Source organism: Sinohyriopsis cumingii, chromosome 15 (assembly GCF_028554795.1).
Source record: "Sinohyriopsis cumingii isolate HCF-2022 chromosome 15, ASM2855479v2, whole genome shotgun sequence".
Classification (NCBI taxonomy): Eukaryota; Metazoa; Mollusca; class Bivalvia; order Unionida; family Unionidae; genus Sinohyriopsis; species Sinohyriopsis cumingii.
In genome coordinates, this window is record NC_142975.1 from 80953628 (window position 1) to 80976855 (window position 23228).

The 23228-nt window shown below is 34.7% G+C and overlaps 1 protein-coding gene across 1 annotated transcript; it reads left to right on the plus strand.

The window, feature by feature from the left end:
• Window positions 1-2264: 2264 nt before the first annotated feature.
• On the plus strand, window positions 2265-22337 carry LOC149782173 (large ribosomal subunit protein uL16m-like). Its single transcript, XM_089933597.1, has 4 exons — window positions 2265-2345; window positions 7398-7466; window positions 15836-15993; window positions 21785-22337. The coding sequence occupies exons 1-4, from the start codon at window positions 2276-2278 to the stop codon at window positions 22241-22243; spliced, it is 756 nt and encodes a 251-aa protein (XP_089789723.1). The 5' UTR covers window positions 2265-2275; the 3' UTR covers window positions 22244-22337.
• The last annotated feature ends 891 nt before the right edge of the window (window positions 22338-23228 follow it).

Below are 23228 nucleotides of genomic sequence, written 5' to 3' on the forward strand. Positions count from 1 at the left end.
GTGGTGGTAGGTAAATTTGCCATATTGCCTGTTTGGATAACCACGCTTTAGCAGTAGAATATTTAACCGCTGCTGCATCAGCAAGTATACTAATTGCTGCTTTACCTTTCCAGTATCCAATTGGAGAATAATAAATCGATTCCATTTTATATATTACCAGCCCCAAGCGCAAATTTACCTTTCATCGCGGATCTTACTAACCAATTAGCTAATTTTTGTTTGATATTTTTATTTTTTATGGAATTTAGCGCATGAATTAATTTCACATCTGCAATATGCCTATGTTGTAGATCATTGCTTTTATACGCAACATCATGAGCATGACATACTTTATCAATAGCGTTTATTGGTTCCTCGCCTGGTTTTGGTTGATCCTGATTATCAAGCCTGATATCGAGTCGAGTACCAGGACCGCAATAATTATATCCTGGTAGATGTTTTTCTCCTGGGTATTTAGCCCACGAAGTTCCCGGTAATTTCTCTAATTTTGTTGCAATATCACCTCCTCGTTGCTTTTTTTTAACGCTGACTTTGTCCCTGACTTATCACCGGGAATAAATTTAAATTTCTTTGTACCACACCGCGTACACTTACCAGTAACCAGCTGATCTATTATTTTTTGTGGTAATAGTTGTTAGTGTTTCCGTCGGGGTACGCGTCCTGCACTTCACACAATATAAATCCATGGATATTTTATACAGGATGGATATAATTGATTTTTCAGCGACAAGAAAACGAGAACCTCTCAAGCACCATCCTGCGTTACCGAATTCCATCAGAATGATAATAATGGGACCATCTAAAAATTGGAAAGACACAGTTGTTACTTAATCTTATAATGAGATGGTTAAAGTGGGATAAATTGTATTTGGTAGCCCCGTCAGTTGATGATCAACGATGTTATGATGTGCTCAAGGATTTTAATGAAAACGCACGAATAGATAAAGATAACGATGTTATCGAATTTATAACCGATATTGATGAAGCACCATCAGTTGATTCCATAGATGGATTTATTAATAATTTGGTTGTATACGATGATGTGATGCTGGATAAACAATCAAATCCAGCTAGGATTTTTTCCCGTGGTAGACATAAAAACACTGATGTCATTTATGTTACTCAACGATACACACAAATACCAAAAGTGATCAGAGATAACTGTAATATTTTAGTTGTGTTTAATGGAGTTGATACACACACGATGAGAAATATTCATCAAACTTGGTGTAACGGTGACATGGATATAATTAAATTAAAAAATTTCTTTTCACGAGCGCAAGCTACTCCGCATGGATTTATAACAATAAATTTGCACGATCCTGGAACAAGATATCGTATTGGACATGATAAAATATTTGGATAAATTAATAGCAGCAGAGAGGGTGGGGACCTTGCGAAGACGTAATTGCGTAAAGCGCGTACATAATAAACTAGAAAAAATCACCAACGACAATGGAGTAATATTAACTGGAAATTCCATAGAGATTTTCTCAGTAAAGTGTCGACGCTTTTTTAAAGTCTGTCGATGCTTTTTATTTTTCGATCGCTCGTAGGAAGGCTTATATTTTAAGCAAATGACGTTTCAGACAAGTGGTCTATTCACCCTCTCTGTTGCTAATATCATTGCATCTTCCACCTCCAGAGAATGAAGGGGATTATAGTAGAAAAATGTCAATTTAGAGAATTCTTTGAACAAACTTCAAACCGACTTGTTGTGATACATTAACTTAAACTCTTAAAGAGTTTGTTTGTGCAAACATTTTCGAAGCTAGTTATTACTCTTGAAAATTTTGCTTCAATAAATATTATTAAATTCATGTATTACAAAATTAATACACTGATATATTAATAATTTAATAAAATGGAACGTAGTTATAACTCTTGGTTTAATTTGTCGACGGTAACAACACCCATGGGAGCCAGCACATGCAGGCAAAGAGGCCCCCTTTCCCAGATATCACCTCAAAACATGTTTTGTCCTATATCCGTAAAACTTAAAAGCTGTTCACTATTTGTTTGCCTCCCCCCTCCCCCAGTATGCGTGCTCCCCTGATCACACCTTATTTATCAAAGATAGACACATATAAAAACATTTTTCATCCGAATATAAATAATCAACGACACCTTTGCATAAAACAACTGACAGAAAAAGAACAAAAATAATAAAAAAATAAAAATAAAATAAAATAAAATCAAAACTCGACTCCATTTCAAAAGCGGAATCTAGTTTTAGTAGACACCACTATTTGGAACATATCACAGTTCTACCTTGATGATCACCATTGGCACCACAATGTTGAGTCGGTGTTATCCGTCAACTCGATTGCTATACAGAAAATTAGGTTTTTATTTTCTTCTTTATTACAAAAATACATTCGTGAATGTTCTTCAATTATCTAATTTACACAGAAACGTCTGGATATGAAGAAAATTGAGATTTTATTAAGGAATTGAACTACACCACCGTTCGAACACCTATTTTCGATGCTTGAAAATGCACCAATTTTCAATGAATTTGGTGATCATATCCGTATTTGAAACAATGTATAGTAGTATTTTTAATCATTATACTGTTTCTGTTGAGACAATATCAGTGACCCAAATATAATATTCAGTTTATACACGAATAGGCATAAGGTACAATAGACCAACAAGTAGGTCTCCGCTTTTTTAATTTTTTTTTTTTTTTTGACAGCGGAGACCAACGTTGTCGGGCCGTATTCCATACTGAAGTTTTACACTGTTTTAACCTCCGCATCAGTTCTGACCATCGGATTGGAATCTTGCTAGTAATTAATAAATTTATTTTAACTGACCTTTGTATGCAGATGGTAACTAAAAATTCTTTTGACTCATGGCGTTAAATCCTTCAGAACGCTCACTTTTTAGTAATAATCTCTGTCAGAACATATATTATTAACCTTATATTTAAATTGGTGGTGCATGCGTGGAAAGCAGCATCACCCCAAGGCAAGAACAATGTCTGGAAACCTAGTGAGAGTTTATCACTTGGAACTTACTAATGCTTGGGATGGAACTGCATTTAGGTCTGGCCATCACAGCAGAATTTTGAGAGACAGAGAGAGACAGACGTGTCAGAAATTTCAGACTGAAAGAATGATAAATAAATTTGCAAAAAAATAAAAACTGTAATGAGCTGTAAAGATATGCTAAATAATAATAATACATAATTTAATACATAATTGCATACATACATACATACATGCATTCACAATTAATAAAGTGACTAAGTTTTGTGCATTTTTTAAAATCCCCTTTTAAAAAGTTATCGTTCTCTTGATCTAAACTTTCCAACATGTCCGTCTCTGTTTTTTGTGTGCGTTTTACAGACTTTGACATTTGTCATTGATGTAAACATATCCGATGGGTCAGTAAAGGTCAAAGGAAACTACAACTATTTATTCTGGCATTTAGTGTATCATGTTTACTAGTTTGAACTATCAGTACAGGATGATGACTAAATGAATTGTCCAAAAGCATATATTTTCTTGTGATTGTTTCTATCCCTATGAGCAAAGTTAATTCTAAGACCCCTTATAGCAAAGTAATTTCTGTAGGGATATCTGCTTAGAGAATTTAAAAAAAAAAAAACTGGATTCTCATTGTTCTCTCTTGTTAAAATCACTATACAGGTTCCACAGATGTAGTTGGGGATTATTATGTGTTTGACTTGGATTAGATATAAAATCATTTATAAGTTCTTTTGAAGGCTATATCGTACTGGCCAACCTGTACAATTTTGTCATAAGTCTTATGGAAATTATGCTTAAAATATGGACAACGGAATAAAAGCCCAAATTACAGAAATATGGTTGTTTTTGTGGTAAAATTCATATACTGGCTTGTCCATGCTTGATTTTGAACAGGGGTTTCATGTTACATTCAGTGGAATTGGTCAGTGAACCAGACAAACTTTACCGGGGTAAATCAGATGCTTTTGTTTTTATTTTGTTTTTTTTAAAAAATGGTGTCCAACAAGTGAGCGGTTGGGATGAAAATGTCATCCAAAAAAGTTGTAATAGTTCAGAAGAATAAAATTGAATATTCAGATTGTTGGGGATAGAAGCAGGAAGGGCAACAATTAATTTTATAGGACATCATGAGTTGATTTCCGTATGTCACATGGCAGGAAAGATGGTTGGTGTTGCCAAGGCTGTATTGTAATGGATTACTATATATAAAGCTGATAGCAATTAAGGTTAAAATTAACTTTACAAACTTTTGAGTTGAATTTTGATGTTTACCATGGGACAAAAACCTAACCCTAGTGTATAGCCAACTAGGGCAAGCCACAGGGATAAGGTTTCCAATTAAAGTCAGCATCAACAAATTGTTTCAAGTTCAGCTTCTTTCCAAGTATAATAGGTACTTGGAACAAATTACCATCAATAATTGCAGAAGCTCCTGACTTGGTATTTCACAAGCGGGAGCTTTCCAAAATCACATTCTAATGAACTATTCAACTACAAGAAAGACCTAGTGATTCTCGGGCCATGTTGGTTGAGGTTCATTATCTCATCGCTGCTACGGTAGCCGGATTGGTCTGAGTATGAAAGGATGAAAACATACACTGACACTCTTTTACTTATTTCAGCCTTTCCTATCAAGACTCCTCTGACTGTCCTAGTGCTACAGTTTTTACCTTATCTTTGACTATGCATCAACCGTCAAGTGTGACTGTGTCAGTGTACTGATAGATAGATAGATAGTTAGTTAGTTATTGCCAGTACATCAGTCTTGAATCACATTTCTGGACTTTAAATATTTGTTTTCCAGCTTGACAATAGCAGTACATTGTATTTTGTTACATCTTACTTAAAACTGGCCCAACTTGTGGAAAAAATCAACTAAGAAGGATTTGTTAGGGTTGGCAGGTCTTTTTCATCTTTTTAACTCATTTTTCATGAAGATCTTTTCAAATACCCAAATAATTTACCCAAATACTCTCTCAGATCTTTCGCCATTAAAAAATGATACCTTTATTTATTATGTTAATACTGAATTATAAAATCAGTGTCATTTACAATATATGTATCGTGAATACTTCTCTGACCATTTAAAAGAGCTAAGGATCAGCAGCCATTTCATATTGCAGTATGTATTTTGATGCTTGATCTCAATATGGTATATATCATGATAGTATCACATACATAAATACACAGAAAAATACACAGCTCTTCCTTATCACATCACAGTAGTCAAGGGCTGTACTAAATTACCATGATATGTACTGAACGGTGTTATACCGAAAAAAGCATGATACATGAATATCAAACTGTGTAATACTTCGTACAATCTTTATTATTATTATTACTGTACTACTATTATCATTATTATAAACTCAATGCTACGTTGTGAAAAAAACAAGGATGCCCTTTAAAATACTAAAAGCATGATGTTAGTGCCCAATGTGTACTGCAGGTAACCTTTGTGTACTTAAAGTACCCTCTGTGTACTGAAGGTGCCCTCTGTGTAGTACAGTTAACCTTTGTGTACTTAAAGTACCCTCTGTGTACTGAAGGTGCCCTCTGTGTACTCAAGATGAGGATGATTACAATGCCTTTTAAACATTCTGTGAGTTGTATATAGGCCTGTCATTCTTCCAGGAAGCTAAATTACAAATCTATATAACCCTTCTAAAGAGTGAATACAGTTTTTAAAAAATCCTTCCTTAAGTTACCTTTCTTCTGCTGAAACACACCCCCATTCATTCCCATGGCAGCCACTGTTGTATGAAATAATTAGTGGCATGCTAATGAAAACAGAATATATGGGAGAACTATGTGAGGGATACTGTCACAACTATGTTCTTGCATTGATAACACATATGTATCTTCTCTAAGCCTTGCCACACATAAAAAGACATCTCAATTTGAGTGCATACTCAACAACCTGACTCCTAATTTTTATTTCCATTACAAGACTATACTGATGAAAGCCCATTTTTTGCCACTCTCCAATTATCTTCATACATATTACAAGTACAATGTGGTTTAATTTAATGTCTGGCATTTCTGACATACACTTTAATGTCTGGCATTTCTGACATACACTTTGTGTTCAAGTGCAGGCTGTCACAGCAAGGGTTTGCTGAGAAAATATGAAATATGTAAATTTTTCATCTTTTAACACATATTTCTCATTGATACTGCCTATCCATAAACATTTCAGTAAATTTTACTAAGCTTCATGGTAATGTACACACATGCACACAGGCACACACATACCGTCCCATACAAATATCTTCATAAATGTCGTCTCCTCAGTCCTGAATTAATGAGCTTACTAGTTTCACACTGTTCATTGTCAGATATATATATATATATATATATATATATATATATATATATATATATATACACTGTATATATTTTGCATTTCTTACTTTACTCCCACTTTTCCTTGTTCATCTCTCACTTCTCTGTTCTATCCTAAAATTCAAGTCTAACTTGATCCCTGTTAATTGTTGATCACAATGACTAGAAGTTACCAGGGTCTGTTATAGAATTGAAACTTTATTGGGAATCCTTAGGAGAATAGACCCTATCAAGATCCCTATGACATTTTTGTTTCTCTTTAAATAGGCTTATGATAATCAGTCAGATTCTTTATCACTGTATGAATAACATGGGCAGCCATACATTTATGTCACTGTATGAATAACATGGGAAGCCATACATTTATATCACTATGAATAACATGGGCAGCCATATATTTATATCACTATGAATAACATGGGCAGCCATACATTTATGTCACTCTATGAGGAACATGGGCAGCCATACATTTATATCACTATGAATAACATGGGTAGCCATACATTTATATCACTGTATGAATAACATGGGCAGCCATACATTTATATCACTATGAATAACATGGGCAGCCATACATTTATGTCACTCTATGAAGAACATGGGCAGCCATACATTTATATCACTATGAGTAACATGGGCAGCCATATATTTATGTCACTCAATGAAGAACATGGGCAGCCATACATTTATATCACTATGAATAACATGGACAGCCATACATTTACGTCACTGTTTGAAGAACATGGGCAGCCATACATTTATGTAACTTTCTTGGTTTGAGTGAACCCGAATGTAATGTCTAAATCATAATATGTTTGTAGTATGTAGCTAACAAACTGTATTTTTAATTTAGCAGTCACTGTAACACATACTGTACCTAGATAGAGATATGTTCATTGATTATTGATAGACAGATACATGATGGATAGATACATGATGTAAAATGCTGTTTCAAGGTTGCAGTCACTATCATAATTAAATGTTTCAAAGCATTTCCTGTCTGGCAAATTAATTATTTACTGTCAATTTCAAATGAGTAAACCTTTTCTTTTTCAGAATTTCTTTCACCAGTCTGTACACAAGTGGCTTCGCTTATGAGGTTGGAACATCCTCCAAACTATGATCGTAAGTATTTCTGTTTAGGCAGTTTTCCAGCTTTGTTGTAATATAGCAGTTCATCATTCTTGTGCCATTAACTGTTGTACATTTCAGCTTTATAGAATGGTGTGTGTGTGTGTGTGTGGTTTTTGTACAACAGCATTAGTTCTACATCTCAGATCTAGACCAGAACCTTGTGGAAGGCTTGCACATATAGAAAGGTTGAAGCATTAGGAATTTTGATCAGTAGGTCAAAAGGTCATGACTAAAGGAAGAACAATGGTTTCTGCATAAAACAATTTCAGTTTTCTGCCAAGTAACTTTGCCAACATTTGTGGATGACTTGCATGATAGGTATATTAGAAGTCCTACAGATTTAGGGGTCAGGGGTCAAGGGCAATGTGACTGAAAGATGAAACATGTTTTTTGCATAATAACTTTTGTTCAAGTCTCTACACCTTGTGGAGGGCTTGCACTTAAGGTATGGAAGAGTCCAAATATCAAGGTTATTATGGCTTAAAGAAAATTTGTTGTTGCAGAATAACTTTTGGTCCAGATTAAGTTCCATGATCAAAATTTGTGCATGGCTTATAGTTAATGTAATGACAAAAGATTTAGGTTGTGGTGTCGCATAGTCAGAGGTCCGGGTTGTGGGAAATCTAATAAAAAGGTAATGGTTTCTCAATATTTAATTTGGTTCAAGTTCACATTAATTTAGAAAAAAATAAGTTAAACAGATATGTTTTGTTAAGTAAAATTTGTTTTCTAGTTTTATTATTTAATTCAGTTTCCGTGCCATCATCAGAAGTGCCTATGACCTCACAGTGACAATTTTAACTGAAAGTCACTGTGCACGATTTAATCCAAATGTCACTGTGCACGATTTTAACCGAATGTCACTGTGCATGATTTTTGCAGAAACCAGACAGTCATTGACAATAAGATTAATGCATGCAGATTCCTTGCACTTTGTCAGGTGCCTTTTGTTACAGTTCTGTTCAAGAGGTATGGAAAATAAGGAAATGAGAAGCAAAAGCTTACCCTGAAATTATATAGCAGCTGTCTTGGTTATGACTTAGTTTATCATCGGTTGTTTGAATTTTTAGTTCAAGGTCTTTTACCTAAACCTCTCTTTCTCTATCTGTCTGACAGAAACCTAGCTATCTCCAAACCCATTTCTACATATCCATTTATCTATGTACATGCATGTTATCACTGTTCTAACTAGATCTGCATTCAAACTCTTTCCCATTTACATATCTATTTGTGTGTAGTATATATAATATATACATAATTTTCTTAAAGTATCTTAGTTTTGCACTTGTGTTGGGATATCATGTTTTCGGCAAGCTCGTCTTTCCCAAGAGTAAGGGAGTTTTCAAGTCAGTTTGTGGTGGGCAAGCTGACTTTTTAAAAAATTGGCAAATCCCTACACTTGTAGTCGTGTTTTATTCAATCTGTCAGAGATTACATATATTTAAAATAAGGTAATTTAAAAAGAAAAACAAAGAACTTGATTAGAAAGAGCTATTGATTGTATATATTGATGGTTATTTCCAATTGGACTGCTCCAGTGGCCTAAGTGGTTAGAGCATCAGCCTCAGATGCACGAAATCGCAGGTTCGAACCCTGGCCAAGTCATACCAAAGATTTATAAAAATGGTACTAGTAGCTGCCTCGCTTTTCACTAAGCATTAAGAGGTTAGTGTTAGGACTGGTTGGTCTGGTGTCAGGATAACGTGCGTGGGACATCATGCCACATGTCTGCGGCATGATGCCTCAATGCTAGACATTACTATATGCTCTCAAATTGCAGACATCATAGCAATATGACTGAAAAATTATTAAAGCTACATTAAAAATCCAAATCACACACACACACACACTCTCCTAATATGATTATTAAATTAGTATTCAACCGCTTACCCCACCCACACCACCTTCTCTCTTTTGATGTTCATCCTTTTCTTAATTTTCCATAGGTCCCTCTATAACATGCATACTTGTGTATGAAGCAGTCTGTTTTTGAACTCCAGTCTGCATGTTATTGAGGAAAAGGTTATTCAGACCTGTTGGTCAGTAGTCCACAGGGTGAGCCATACGTTACTAGTAGAACTATTAGACACTGGAAATGGGTGTAATGTGCTCTTGAAGACACTTTGCATTTTTAGTTGTGCAGACACATGTAATCATATTTATGATACTCTTGTCTTATGAAATTTAGTATGCATACATGGTAGCCAAAATCCTTTTTTCCAAATCTTTGAAGCTTAATGTTCTTGTTGGGTTGTTGTAAATGAATTATGAATGCAGTGTGCTCAGATAGGGTGTGCCTGTGTACAAGATATCTAAAATAATGTGCTTTGATAGGGTGTGCCTGTGTACAAGATATCTAAAATAATGTGCTCTGATAGGGTGTGCCTGTGTACAAGATATCTAAAATAATGTGCTCAGATAGGGTGTGCCTGTGTACAAGATATCTAAAATAATGTGGTCAGATAGGGTGTTCCCATATACAAGATATCTAAAATAATGTGCTCTGATAGAGTGTGTCTTTGCAAAAGACATCTAAAAGTGTCTCAATGTATTGGAATGCTTGAAAAAAAATGTATGCATTAATTTTGATAATCATACATGGAATATATACTTCATTCTAGCCTTTAATGAATGGAAACAAATTGCAGTTTATTAGTTATAGTTTTTATGCTAATTGTCCATTATACAGGTTCTAAAACTTATATGGGGGCCCCGAGTGGCCAAATGGTATAAGGCACTCACTGTTATGGATCACTGCCATCTCACCTCTGTCTGCTTGGGTTCGAGTCTCAGGTGTGGCAAATGTGGGTACGTGAGAAAGATTGCCAATAGCTTCTCATGGGTTGGTGGTTCTTTCCAGTGTATTCCCGGGTTCTTCCTCCAACATTTATAATGGCTGCAGTGTATAGCCTATTTTGTGCTAAAAATGGCAATAAACCCTACAACAACAACAACTCATAAAAAATTACCTTTGAATCCAGTTTAGTGCTACCCTCCTCCCTCCCTCCTTGCCTCTTGCTGTCTTTCTCATAATAATTTCATAATTGTAAATCTCATCATGAATGACTAAAAAAAGTCATCAATTTCATGCCTAACATTGAAAATTGGTCCTCATGTTGTTGAGTGACCACCTATCCCATTTAAGAACTGCTATGAATTTAGGAGAAAACTGTAATCAATAAAGCATAAAGAAAAAACCCAATATCGAATGAAGATTATCTGTGCATCACCAGCAGTCACATTAAGTATACATACATAACAACTGTAGTCACATTAAGTATAAATGTGTAACACCTGCAGCAACATTAATAGCATATGTGTAGTACCATTGTCCACATGCAATGTACACATGTAGCACCTGCATCCACATTAAGGGTACATGTTTAATACCTGCAGCCATATTAAGGATATATGCATAGCACCTGCAGGCTGAATAAGGGTACATTTGTAACACCTGCAGCTACATTAAGGGTACATGTGTAGCACCTGCAGCTACATTCAGTGTACATGTTCCAATTTTATAACTGTCTTTGTCCAATAATTAATTTAAAGCACAAGTATTTCCAGGGAAAAATAATCTCTTGGAATCCAAATAATTTGAAGAAAAATTAAAAATTCAATGCAAACTGGTCACAACAGAACACCTCTGAGTGTCAGTGGTTTAAAGTCTGACTGCCCAAATTCTCTATAGAAAACAGTTATACACTAATTTAAGATGCAAAACAGATTCCCGTATGAGTGTCACACCTAACATCACATACTCCCAGTATGGCCTCGATTTCACTTTATGAATCTACTCTAAGAAAGAATTAAAATTTATTTAAAAAAAGTTGTTTACTTCAACTCTTACTGATCATGATTCAAGGTCAGGAACTAAGTCAGCATTATATACAAAGTTTCTATTGTTAATTGTTTCTTCTTAACTTTGTAAGGGCTGTAATATTTATTCTGAAGAAAATTTTGAAGAATGAGCAAGAGAGACAGAACTCTATTACCAGACTCCAAAAATTCACTCCATTGTAGTTCTGTTAGACCATAATTTCACAAAAGATTTCAAAAATGTAAAATAATACTTGGGATTTTAAAATTTCAAAACCTAAGGGAATACAACATTTTAGCCAAAATTCATATATCCCAAGTACTAGCGCCCAGCTTCTGAAAAATGTAAAATCCAGTAATTAAAGTTACATTACAATAGCATGTAATGGAATAAAAAAAATGTTAAACTAACAAACAGACAATTAAATTAAATCAAATATAAATTAAATCAAATATACATAACACTTCCCCCATAAAGAAAAAGAATGATTTGCATAAGAAAGCTTTTTTTAACATACATTAATCATATATGAGGTTTAAAAAAAGTTAAGAAGAATTCTTATAAATTTATACAAAATATACATAAAATAATACATTTCTATACATGGGAAAGTGCATCTGCTATTAAATTATCTTTTCCCTTGATGTGCCTGATGTCAAGATTATATTCCTCTAACAATAAACTCCACCTTAGTGGTCTTTGATTTTTATTTTTCATCTTGCCGGTGAAAGTAAGGGGGTTGTGATCACTAAACATAATAACTGAAGAAGCTGAACTAATGTAAACTTCGAATTGGTGTAATGCCAATATCAAAGCCAAAATTCTTTCTCGATTGTTGAAAAATGGTGCTTATTTAATTTCCTAGAAAAATATTCACTGGATGATCAAAACTATTTTCGTCTTCTTTAATCAATACTGATCCAACCCCAACATCACTTGCATCAACAGACAGTTTAAATGATTGGCTGAAATTTGAGCCATAAGAACTGGCATGCTTTTAAGTATGGCTTTTAATTTATCAAAAGCCTTTTGACATTTTTCAGTCCAAAGAAACTTGTTTTTTTTTGCTTAATAAGTTTGTCAGGGGTTAAGCAGTTATGGAAAAATTGGAACAAAATTTCTGATAGTATCCAGCCATACCTAAAAATCGCATCAGCTGCTTTTTACTAACAGGCACAGGGAATTCAGAGACAGCCTTGACCTTAGCATCAATAGGTTTAACTAGTCCATGTCCCACGATATATCCTAGAAATTATCCTACATTAGCATGGCAGAACTCACTTTTGGATAAATTAATTGTCAAACTTGCATCAGTGAGACTGTCAAAGAATTTCCGTATTGTCACTTAATGTTCTTTCCAGGTGTCATTGTAGATGATGACATCATCGATATAAGCATCACAATTATCTAGACCAGATGTAATCATATTCATTAGACGTTGAAAAGTACTTAGTGAACCTTTTGTCCCAAATGGAATCACTTTATATTGATAAAGTCCGTTAGGAGTCACAAATGCTGAAATTTCCTTTGCTCTTTCCATCAGTGAAATTTGCCAAAATCCTTTCATAAGGTTAAATTGGGTGACATGCTTGACATTTCCGATCTTATCAATGCAGTCATCGATTCTTGGTAATGGAAATGAATGTTTTTGTCACTGTTCACTTTCCTATACTCAGTGCACATATGGAAAGTTTTATCTGGTTTTGGAACAAGTATACATGGTGAACTCCAGTCACTTTTAGTGGGCTATGTGAAATCATTTTCCAGCAATTACTGAATTTCTTTTTTCAAGTATGTATTCCTGTTTGGGACGTTTCATCCTGTATGGGTGTAGTTTCATGGAAAATTTTGTTTGTTCTTGTAGGAACATCTGGAAATAAGTGCTCATATTCAAATAATAAATGTTTAAGTTCGTTCCTTTTTTGCTGTTGCAAATGTGAAAGTTTCTAGTCAAGATTATTCATAATTTTTTAATTCCAATGATTTGTCACTCCAATATCAGTAGAGTCCGATGGTGTTCCTTCACTTAAATAATCTTCACTGAGTGGGACAGGTACAACTAAATTAATTGCATGATTAACCTATCTCTCTCACTATACTGGTACTCCTTTAAATTATTTAGATCCCAGGAGTACTATCATTATAATTTAACTCATTCCTTTTCTTCTTAACTTTGTAAGGGCTGTAATATTGAATCTAAAGAAAATTTTGAAGAATGAGCACGAGAGACAGAACTCTATTACCAGACTCAAAAATTCTCCATTGTAGTTCTGTCAGACTATAATTTCACAAAAGATTTCAAAAATGTAAAATAATACTTGGGATTTTTTAAATTTCAAAACCTAAGGGAATACAATATTTTAGCCAAAAATCATATATCCCAAGTACTAGTACCCAGTTTCTGAAAAATGTCAAATCCAATAAATAAAGTTACATGTGATGAATAAAAAAATTAAATACTAACAAACAGACAAATAAATTAAATCAAATATACATAACAGCACTGAATATACCGGTATTAATGGTCAGAGGATCTCGGGTATAGGAAGTCGTTCCAAGTTAGACTGACATGGATTAAGATCCTCTTATTGTCAGTGATTTCTTTTCCTACACTTGCTGCAAAACTGAGTTCTGAGATCCACAGCAACACTGTTAAAATAAAATAAAAATGAATTCTCACCGATGTGCATTGGTAGAATATTTCAGTAATTTTTGTCAATCCGGCAATAGTGATAAATTTGGCATACAAGATGCATGTGTCTGTTTGTCTGTCCACACCATTATCATGTCCATTTACATTAAGCTCAATGTGCTAGCTGTATAAAGGGCAGGCAAAACAAATGGAGTCCTTAATGACAACCAACATCCCTTGATACTTAATGATCTACTGTTCTTTTTCTTTTATAAAATGAATGCATTTGTCATAAATTTTAACAGTTAATAACTTTAACAAAGGCAGGCCAGTACTCAAAGAATTTTTTTTACACACCACCCAAGGCTGGTGACTGAAAAAAATCAAAAGCCCTAATTCAAATTCTACAAGCATGGACTACAATCAAATGCCTCTTTCGGATGATAATGCTTTATCAGCACCAATCAACTGTGCAGATACAAGTGTGTGCTTATTATTGTCTTACAGTCGATCAGTTTCGTGGCTATAACCACCGTGAGAAGCATAATTCAATTAATATTTAGTATTTTAACAAGATTAACATAAAAAATAATAATGAAGAAAACTGATCAAAACTTTTAATTCAGTGTTTTGAATATGTTAAATACAGGTGATGTTCTTATTTCAACTGACATGGTACACACATGGATGATGTATGTCAGTATGTTGTTTGCCATATATGCAACAAATTAAATGCCACCCTCCCTTTTATTTGCTGGCATGCTTCACAAAGTAAACATTTGTCAACCAAGAGTTCTGAAATTTGTTTTTGCCTGTTTTGCTTAAATTGCCTTCAGAAATGAATCACACTTGAACACTATTCCGACAACTGAAATAATCATGTTTTCCATGTCATATATGGGGTAAATTTGGATTTCAAAGAAACATTGCCACAGTTCACCAACTTGTCACTAGTCTTTAATATGGATGGCATAAATATTTTCATTCAAGGCAATGATATATAATAACTTTTGTTCACTATATGCATATAGTATCTGTTTGATTTACCTATAGTGGGGGGAGGGCTGAGTGGCCAAGTGGTCTAAAGTGCTCACCGTTACTTACTGATCATTGCCATCTCACCTGTCTATGGGGGTTTCAGTCTCAGGTTCGGTCAGTGTGGGTATGAGAGAAAGCTTGCCAGTAGCTTCTTGTGGGTCAGTGGTTCTTCCTGGGGTTTTCCCAGGTTCTTCCTCTGCCAGTTATACTGGCTGCCATGTATAGCCTATCTTGTGCTAAATATGGTGTTAAAACCTACAACAACAACTACCTATAGTGGGTTGTTCCAGTTTGTGATCTTTTTCACTTATGCATATTAGCATAATGGGTTCATTCACTCCAGTCTTTAGACACATCACATCAGCAAATTAAGTAATACATGTACACGTACATAAAATAGTGCTTTATACCTGGCATCTTTGCCATTTCATTGCCTTTATTTATATTGCCCAAAGGATAGTTTTACATCAGATCCGATCACAGCTGTTTACCATTTATACATGCTACATGTAATGGGCATATACTGAAGTGTTAGTTTTTTTCTTCAGTTTTTGAAGATTACTGAAAATCATATTTTTTGAAAAACGATCCAGGAGTAATAAACTTGGTTTTAGCATGACACCATGTTATGGCAGGTCAGCATCTGCATTTCATCAGCAAGATTGAAGTTTTCACAAATTATATTAAATTAGATTTTTTGACGAGCCTGACACGCACCTCACTTAGAATACAGGATGGGCCCAATCTGATATTAGAGGGGCAACCAGGCATCGGCTGTCAGATGTTTTGAGCACTGTAGGCAATTGTATAATGTACTGAGAAAATGTCAGTGTTGTGAGTGATGATACATGACTGTTTCTCTCATTTTAGATGTGGAATTTCCCGAGAAAAGAAAACTGAAGTTCTTTGACAAAGTTCCAAAATTTGCATCAGATCAGAGACCACAAAAAATGATGAAGGACCTGGCACTTATGAGGGGGCCAGAGTTGATACACAACAAACTTCAATATGCAGAGTTTGGGATACAGGTTGGCCATTAGAGAACTGTGTAATTGATCAGTCAGCAAATCTAAATTAAATAGTGGTTATCAGTTATCCCAGTTGACTGATAACCAGATGGATTAAGACATCTGAATCTTGATGTACCGTATATACTTGCGTATAAGCCAAAACATTTAGGAAACAAATAAGGCCTGGAAGAAGGGGGGGTCGGCTTATCTGTGGACCAAGGTCCAAGTCTGAAATTTTTAATGCTTTTTTCCCTCAGTTTCCAGTATTTATTGTTTCTGTCGATCGCCAAAGATGAGATCACATGCCTAATGATGTCACATGGCTCATAAGATTTGTGCTGTCGTGAAGTGAAACAAATATTTTTTTTCTAACTTAAGTGGTAGGATAATGAATGAAAAACATGTTTTAATGTACTTGACATCTATTTGACAGATGTCCATCCACCAGAAAATGCAGCCATACGTGTTATTTGAGCCATGGTGGTACGTGTATTTTCCAAAAGAACTGCCATATTAGTAATCTCCAGTCAAGTATTTTAACCCTCAGCTAATCAGTAATCATTAAACTCAACGGTATCGTACAAATGCACACTAGCTTATTTCAGTGTAAATGTGAAAAGAATCTACGTAAAAAAATAAAAGAATTACGATACTGAAGGTATATACGACAAACATTTTGATTGAGAGTAGAAATACATGTACGATAGACTTAAAGGAACAGTAGCGAGAGGCTCCATAGGTGTTTGTTGCGCACATGCTTAGGAAGGGTAAATAACGGGGCAATATACGGGTCAGCGTGAATAATTGTAAAACAATATAATTTGTTTGATTTCTTTGACAGGTGTTTTAGAAGTAATCGGCAGCCACAGTTTATATACTACTGTTGTTTAGTTGTTTGTAAAGCAAAGTGGTTTGTTAGCGGTAGAGTGTTGTACAATAGCTACCATATGCATAATCTGTGGTAAATATCTCGGGGATAATAGGTTTGTTTTGTTGCACAATGCCAATGACTTTTCTAATACATGCTGACTCTCAGATGTATTGTTTAATGAGATAGGGTAGTGGACATGGTTTCTGCTCAAAGTTATTAACTGTCACAATACTTGAATAATGTCCACGCTGAAACCAATCATATTTTGATCAATTAAATCACACTATTGGATGACCATGATGACAATGACAACGTATATGATGAAAGCACACCCGTAACAGAAGCCGAGTTTCGTGAACTGTTTGGCGAGTCTGATACAAAGCCAGATTTTGAAGGATTCTAAAAGTGATAAAACTTTTATAATTCATGATTTTAGAATGAGAATTAATTAAATTTCCTTTAAGACTTAACACTTTAGAATTGTTTTTATTTCAACATATAAATTAGCTTTCTTACTTTGATTTTATTTAATAATGTGATTTGCCTAAATAAACGTATTCAGAACTCACTTTGTGCAACTTGTGATGCACTGGTAGACTAGAAATTATGGGTCGCTTATACGCGGGTCATGCACTTTATAACAGTTTTACCAATTCAGTTTGGTGGGGGTCGGCTTATACGCGAGTATATACGGTACCTTATATGCTCACTTATTAGTTGAGTCCAACCTCAGACAGCATGTGTTGTGTGTCATCAGCACTTTTTGTACTGTCTCTTATTTATCAGCATTTGCAATTTTTAAATGTTATCATAAACCACTTTACTAATTTCAGCTAAGCTTGGCAAAATGCATCCTGCCACAAAGGGCTTTCATTTTAGACTGCTTGACTAAATTTGATCAAATTTGAGAGAAAGCACCCTAGCTTAAAAGGGCATTTCATCTGTAAAAAAATGTTGATCCACCATGAAATATGGCTGCAATTACTAAAGATAGAAGAAAAAAATATTTAAGAAATGTTTAACCAAAATTCATCAAAAAACTGCTGATAAAAATTTTGTAATTAAATTTACATACATTTTACAGAATGCACCATAGCATGATGGGCTTTTGTTTTGATACAGATGTTTCTGGTCTGCAATCAAATATGGCTAGTTGAACTAAGCACAGAATAACAATTGAACAACTTTATAGTGGAATTTGAACATGAACCCTGAGCAACCTGACATAAAGTCATTTGAATATTGGCCAAACGCTGCTTCCTTGCTATGAAATATTAATGAAGACACTGAAGGTCCTTCCTTATAAGTCGAGTCCAACTGCAAACTGCACAGACCTGGATCTGCGGTCGCAAAATGCAATGGCAGATCTTGGTCTGTGCGGTTTGTTAGGAGCAATCAGTGTGCATTATACTATGGCAGGTCAGGATCGTTGTTGTCTGCAATTTGACTCTAATTATAAGTGAGCATATATGGTACATAAAATCGAGGAACCTTGACAAAAGTTTAGGTAATCAAGCAGACAATTATCATCTACATAACGACAGCTTCTAGGAATATCAGGGTAGAGTAATATATATAATTTTAGTTATATTATGATGTTTAATTTTAAGTTATGCCACATGATTAACTAAAAATTGGCAAAATAGCTTATATGTATATTAATTTCTTTATCAGTCATTTCCGCATCCCCTTACCCCTTTTTCAATGTAGATTTTCCCCACAGAGAGGGAATCAAAATTTTGATACTCCAGAATAAATGTGAATATAAAAATTTTATTGTGAAATTAAAAGTCATCCTCACATGATATATAAATATGTCATTGCTATAATCCATTACAGACTTATTCACTTTACTGCATTACAATTTGACATTTTTTGGGATAAAATCAGTGGTTTTGTCATGTGATAAATGCAGACTTCCACATTTGCTCATTGACTTATTAACCCCTGGAGATTCTTATCATTTTTGCCTGAAATAGTGATAGGAAATGCATTTTTTGGGACTTACTTCTGAATACATCCATATACATCTGCTTCAGAGAGATTTTTTTTTAGTCAGATGCCTAGGTGTATTAAAGATGTTGTTTTTGGATTTACCATTTTGCTCATGTACATACAGAAGAAAAATAACTGGGCTGCTTTCTTTTTTTTTTTTTGCCATTTGAACCCATCCTGGCCACATTTTACTCCAGATCTCAAATGCTCAAACTTGGGCTATGTTTTGCAAAGATTCACCTGTCCATGTGCAGTTCAGACTGGTCAGCTTTAGATTTCAGTCCAGAAAGTCAAATATCTGGACACTAACTCTGGTTCCAAAAACCTGTAATATTTTGGCCTTAGAAATCCGGTCTCAGAAATTTGGTTTTCCTGCCTGTATTTTGTAATGTGATTTGAAAATTGACATTATTTGGTATCATTGTAAAGCTACGTCTGTCCACTTTTCTGTAATACCACCTACTTTGGTGTGTCTTAAATGATATTGACATCACAGAGCTCAGAAGTAGGGTACAACTTCATGATGTGTAAACCTGGCACACGGGGTTAATGAGTTAACAAGGCTTTCAAAAGTTTCTTACAGATTGTCAGGGAATGGTTATTTTTGTGATTGTCAGGGAATGGTTATTTTTGTAATTTCTGTGTAATATTAGTGCAAAATGATCAAATAGACAAGGGGTATTATAAATTTGGTGACATCATTGAAAATCATCCATAAACTCATTAACCCCTGGAGATTCTTGTCAGTTTTGCCTGAAATCAGGGTAGGAAATGCATTTTTTTCTTTTCTATTTAAAGTAAATTCACATTACAGTACAAGAATTGTCATTTTCTTGGATAAAATCAGTGCTTTTTGTCATGTGATAAATACAGTTTTACAAATATGCTCATTACCTCATTATCCCCTGGAGATTCTTGCCAGTTTCACCTAAAATGGGGTTAGAAAATGCATTTTTGGGGTTATTTCTGAATACATCAGAATACATCTACTTCTAAGAGAATTTTTTAGCCACATGCCTAGGAGCATTAAAGATGTTTTGGATCAGTTTTTTTTGCTTGCATTTGTGCTGAAGGGTTGAAATTGGGACTTCCATTTTTTTGCCTATTAGACCCATCATTTTCGTGTCCTGGCCACTTTTACTCAAAATCACAAGCTTATCCTACTTTTTGAAAAGTTTCCCCTGTCCATGTGCAGTGTACTTTAGGTCTCAGTCAAAAAAGTCTAAAATTTGGACCCAAACTCATGTTTCGAAAAAAATTTGGTCTAAACAGTATGGGTCTCAATGATTAGGTTTTCCCTGCTGTTGATTGTGACTGCTTCAGTGGCATAGTGGGTACAGCGTCTGCCTTGGATGCGGGAGGTTGTTGGTTCGATCCCTGGCCGAGTCATACCAAAAACTTTTAAAAAATGGTACTAACAGCTACCTCGCTTGGCGCTCAGCATTAAGGCATTAAGAGGTCAGTGTTAGGACTGGTCAGCCTGGTGTCAGGATAATGTGACTGGGTGGGACATCGTGCTACATGCTTGCAGCATAGACATCACTATAAACTCTCACACTGCAGACATCATAGCGATATGACTGAAAAATTGTTAAAGCTACATTAAAAATCCAAATCACACACACACACACACACACACACACACACAAGCTTATTGAGTTTTGGAATAAAATGGTCAAAGGTCAAGGTCACTGGCTGACAGAATAATAACATTAGTTCTGCAGAATATACTGGGATCATACTTTGTGGATGGCTTTTACTAGGGGTAAGGAAGAACCGTATTGATTTGAGAGTCAAAGGTCATGGTCACTATAACTGAAAGAAGAAAATTGGTTTCCACACTATAGCATTACGTCTACACCAGGTACCTCGACAAGACTTTATCAGTAGCTTGCCGATATGGATAGGAACAAGACAATCAGTTTGAGGTTAAAAAGGCAGACCTGCCAACTCTTATGATTTTGCCGTAAGTCTTATAAAAAGTACCCTTAAAATACGGACTTACGGCCAACTGGAAAAAACTACGGAAAAATGATCGTTGCAGAAAAATCCGGATAATTGGTTCATCCCTGGTCTTTTTTTGGATTCGGGTTGCATTTTAAAATTGATGAAATTAGTCAGGGAACCAGACTAACTTTACAGCAGCACCCCAGATGCTTTAAACTGCACCTATTTTTTCATGTGAAGAATCTGCATAATCAAACTGTTGATTATAGAATTTTTTTAAATGGCGTCCAGAAAGCGATGGATGTTTAAGACAAAATTGAAAATAAGCTTCTAGAAACACATTAATAATCAACACAGAAGAATAAAAAGGATTATTCAGATTCTTGTCAATAAAAGCTGGAAAGGACACAGTTACGTTTATTGAACATCACGTACCAAATTGAGTATGTTTCATGGCGGGAGATATGATTGCTGTCAGCATGTGAAATGGAAAAGAATTTCCAAGAATTACATCAAGTTGAGAGATAGCAACAAGCCATTGAGATGCATAGGGTTTGGAACTAGAGTTTGTGCAACTGTACTAGTGGTTGAACATAATGTTTTATGTCAATGCCTCAAACTTTTAATTACGTTTTCCAGCTTTACAATAGCAATTATTGATATTTTTTTTACACCTTACTGAAAACTGGTCAGTCTTAAAGAAAAAAATCAAATCAACTGCCTTACTGAGATGGACTCGTCAGGGTTGGCAGGTCTGAAAAGGTCATAATTCAAGGTTACTGACTGGAAAAGGAAAATGGTCTCCACACAAAAAGTAACTACATAGAGGACTTTTAAACATGATTCAGACATGCAATGTGCTGTTCACAGTATTCTTGTTTAGGAATCTTGTCATGGTGATCGGTTTTAAATAATAGTTTTATCCATACGTGTTCTAAATAATGAAATTTTGATGCCAGTTACATTTACATAAATTTGAAAATATTTTTTTTACAGGCTGTTCAGGGTGGTAGACTCAGGCATGGACAGATAGAAGCAGTGAGAGGCATTATTTACAGAAATATCGATGAGAAACGCATGTTTGCTATTTGGCGAATCGACCAACCCTGGCAGTCTGTCACAAAGAAAGGTCAAGGAAAACGAATGGGCGGTGGAAAGGGTTCCATTGACCGATGGGAATTTCCTGTTCGTCCAGATAGAATTATTCTTGAAGTGGGGGGAACCGTTGAATTTAAAGAAGTAAGCAAATTTATGGAACAAGCAGCACACATATTGCCATTTAAAGCAAGAGTTGTTACAAAAGAGATGTTAATTAAAGAAAAGGAGGAAGAAGAGCGAATTAAAAGAGAAAATATTAATCCATTTACCTTTGAATATTGTGCAAAAAAGAACTTTTTAGGAATGAACATTTGGCTCAGTCCATATGACTACAGATGGCACAATAAATACAGGTAAAAGAAACACATGCTGATTCAATTGGAATAACTTCTTACAATGTAGTTGATTTTATGTACAGTCAGTTTTAAAAATTAAACATTGATTTATGAACTATTTGCCTTTATTCATTTCGTTCTCAAGCTAATGACGTGTTGATCCAGTCTTCTGTATTAATCAAATAAACAGCAGAAAATAATCACCACTTTTGGTTGCTAGATTTTTTGGTGGTTATTTGTTAAAGACAGGTACCTTTAATTTCCAAACATACCTGTGAAATAAATATCAAGAGTTATGTCATTAACCATTTTCACCTAGTCACCTTGAAATTGGCAGCATGCATCAAAACATTCTTTGACACACAAATTGTTCAGAGTTGGCAGTCTTGGCACCTTTGAACTCACAAACTATCCGTGGATAGATTAGACTTGAAAGTTGATGAATCCCATAAATGTACAAATATTAATATGAGAGATAAGTTAAAATATGAATATTTATTTCCTGTTTGGCAAACATTTCTTTAAATCTTAATTCACATTATCATGTCTGTGTGAGAAAATGTAAAACTGACCTCGACATTGACTGCAAGGAAATGACAAACTGTCAGTTTATCATGTGACATTAAGGAATGAAAGATGAAAGAAACTGCAGAATATTTTGTATTGGAAGAATGCAGCACATATAAGCTTCAAACAAAAGTGCTGATATTTGTACTGTGGTGAAATCACAGATTATAAATCTTAAAGAACATAAAGCATTTTGAACTGAAGATGACCTCTGTCTCATAAGTTTTTGGGATTTGAATGTGGGCAAGTACCTTGCAACTATCAGCTTATTTGAGTTGAATTTGATCTTGCCCCAAAAGTCAGGCTAATGGATTTTTAAAACCCAGCTTCAGCTGTATGCTGTAAACATGAGGTTTACCAATGTCTTGGATGATCTCGTACTAGTTCATTATGTTCATAAATGAAGAAAAAGCATTTTTTTAACTTTCAGTTTACCTGGC

What these genes read in the sequence shown, in the direction of transcription:
- LOC149782173 (XM_089933597.1), top strand. Translation starts at nt 2,276, where the DNA reads ATGATCACCATTGGCACCACAATGTTGAGTCGGTGTTATCCGTCAACT. An exon ending in ATTGCTATACAGAAAATTAG is followed by an intron (nt 2,346 to 7,397) that starts GTTTTTATTTTC and finishes TTTCTTTTTCAG; the next exon opens with AATTTCTTTCACCAGTCTGT. An exon ending in ATGCAGAGTTTGGGATACAG is followed by an intron (nt 15,994 to 21,784) that starts GTTGGCCATTAG and finishes TTTTTTTTACAG; the next exon opens with GCTGTTCAGGGTGGTAGACT.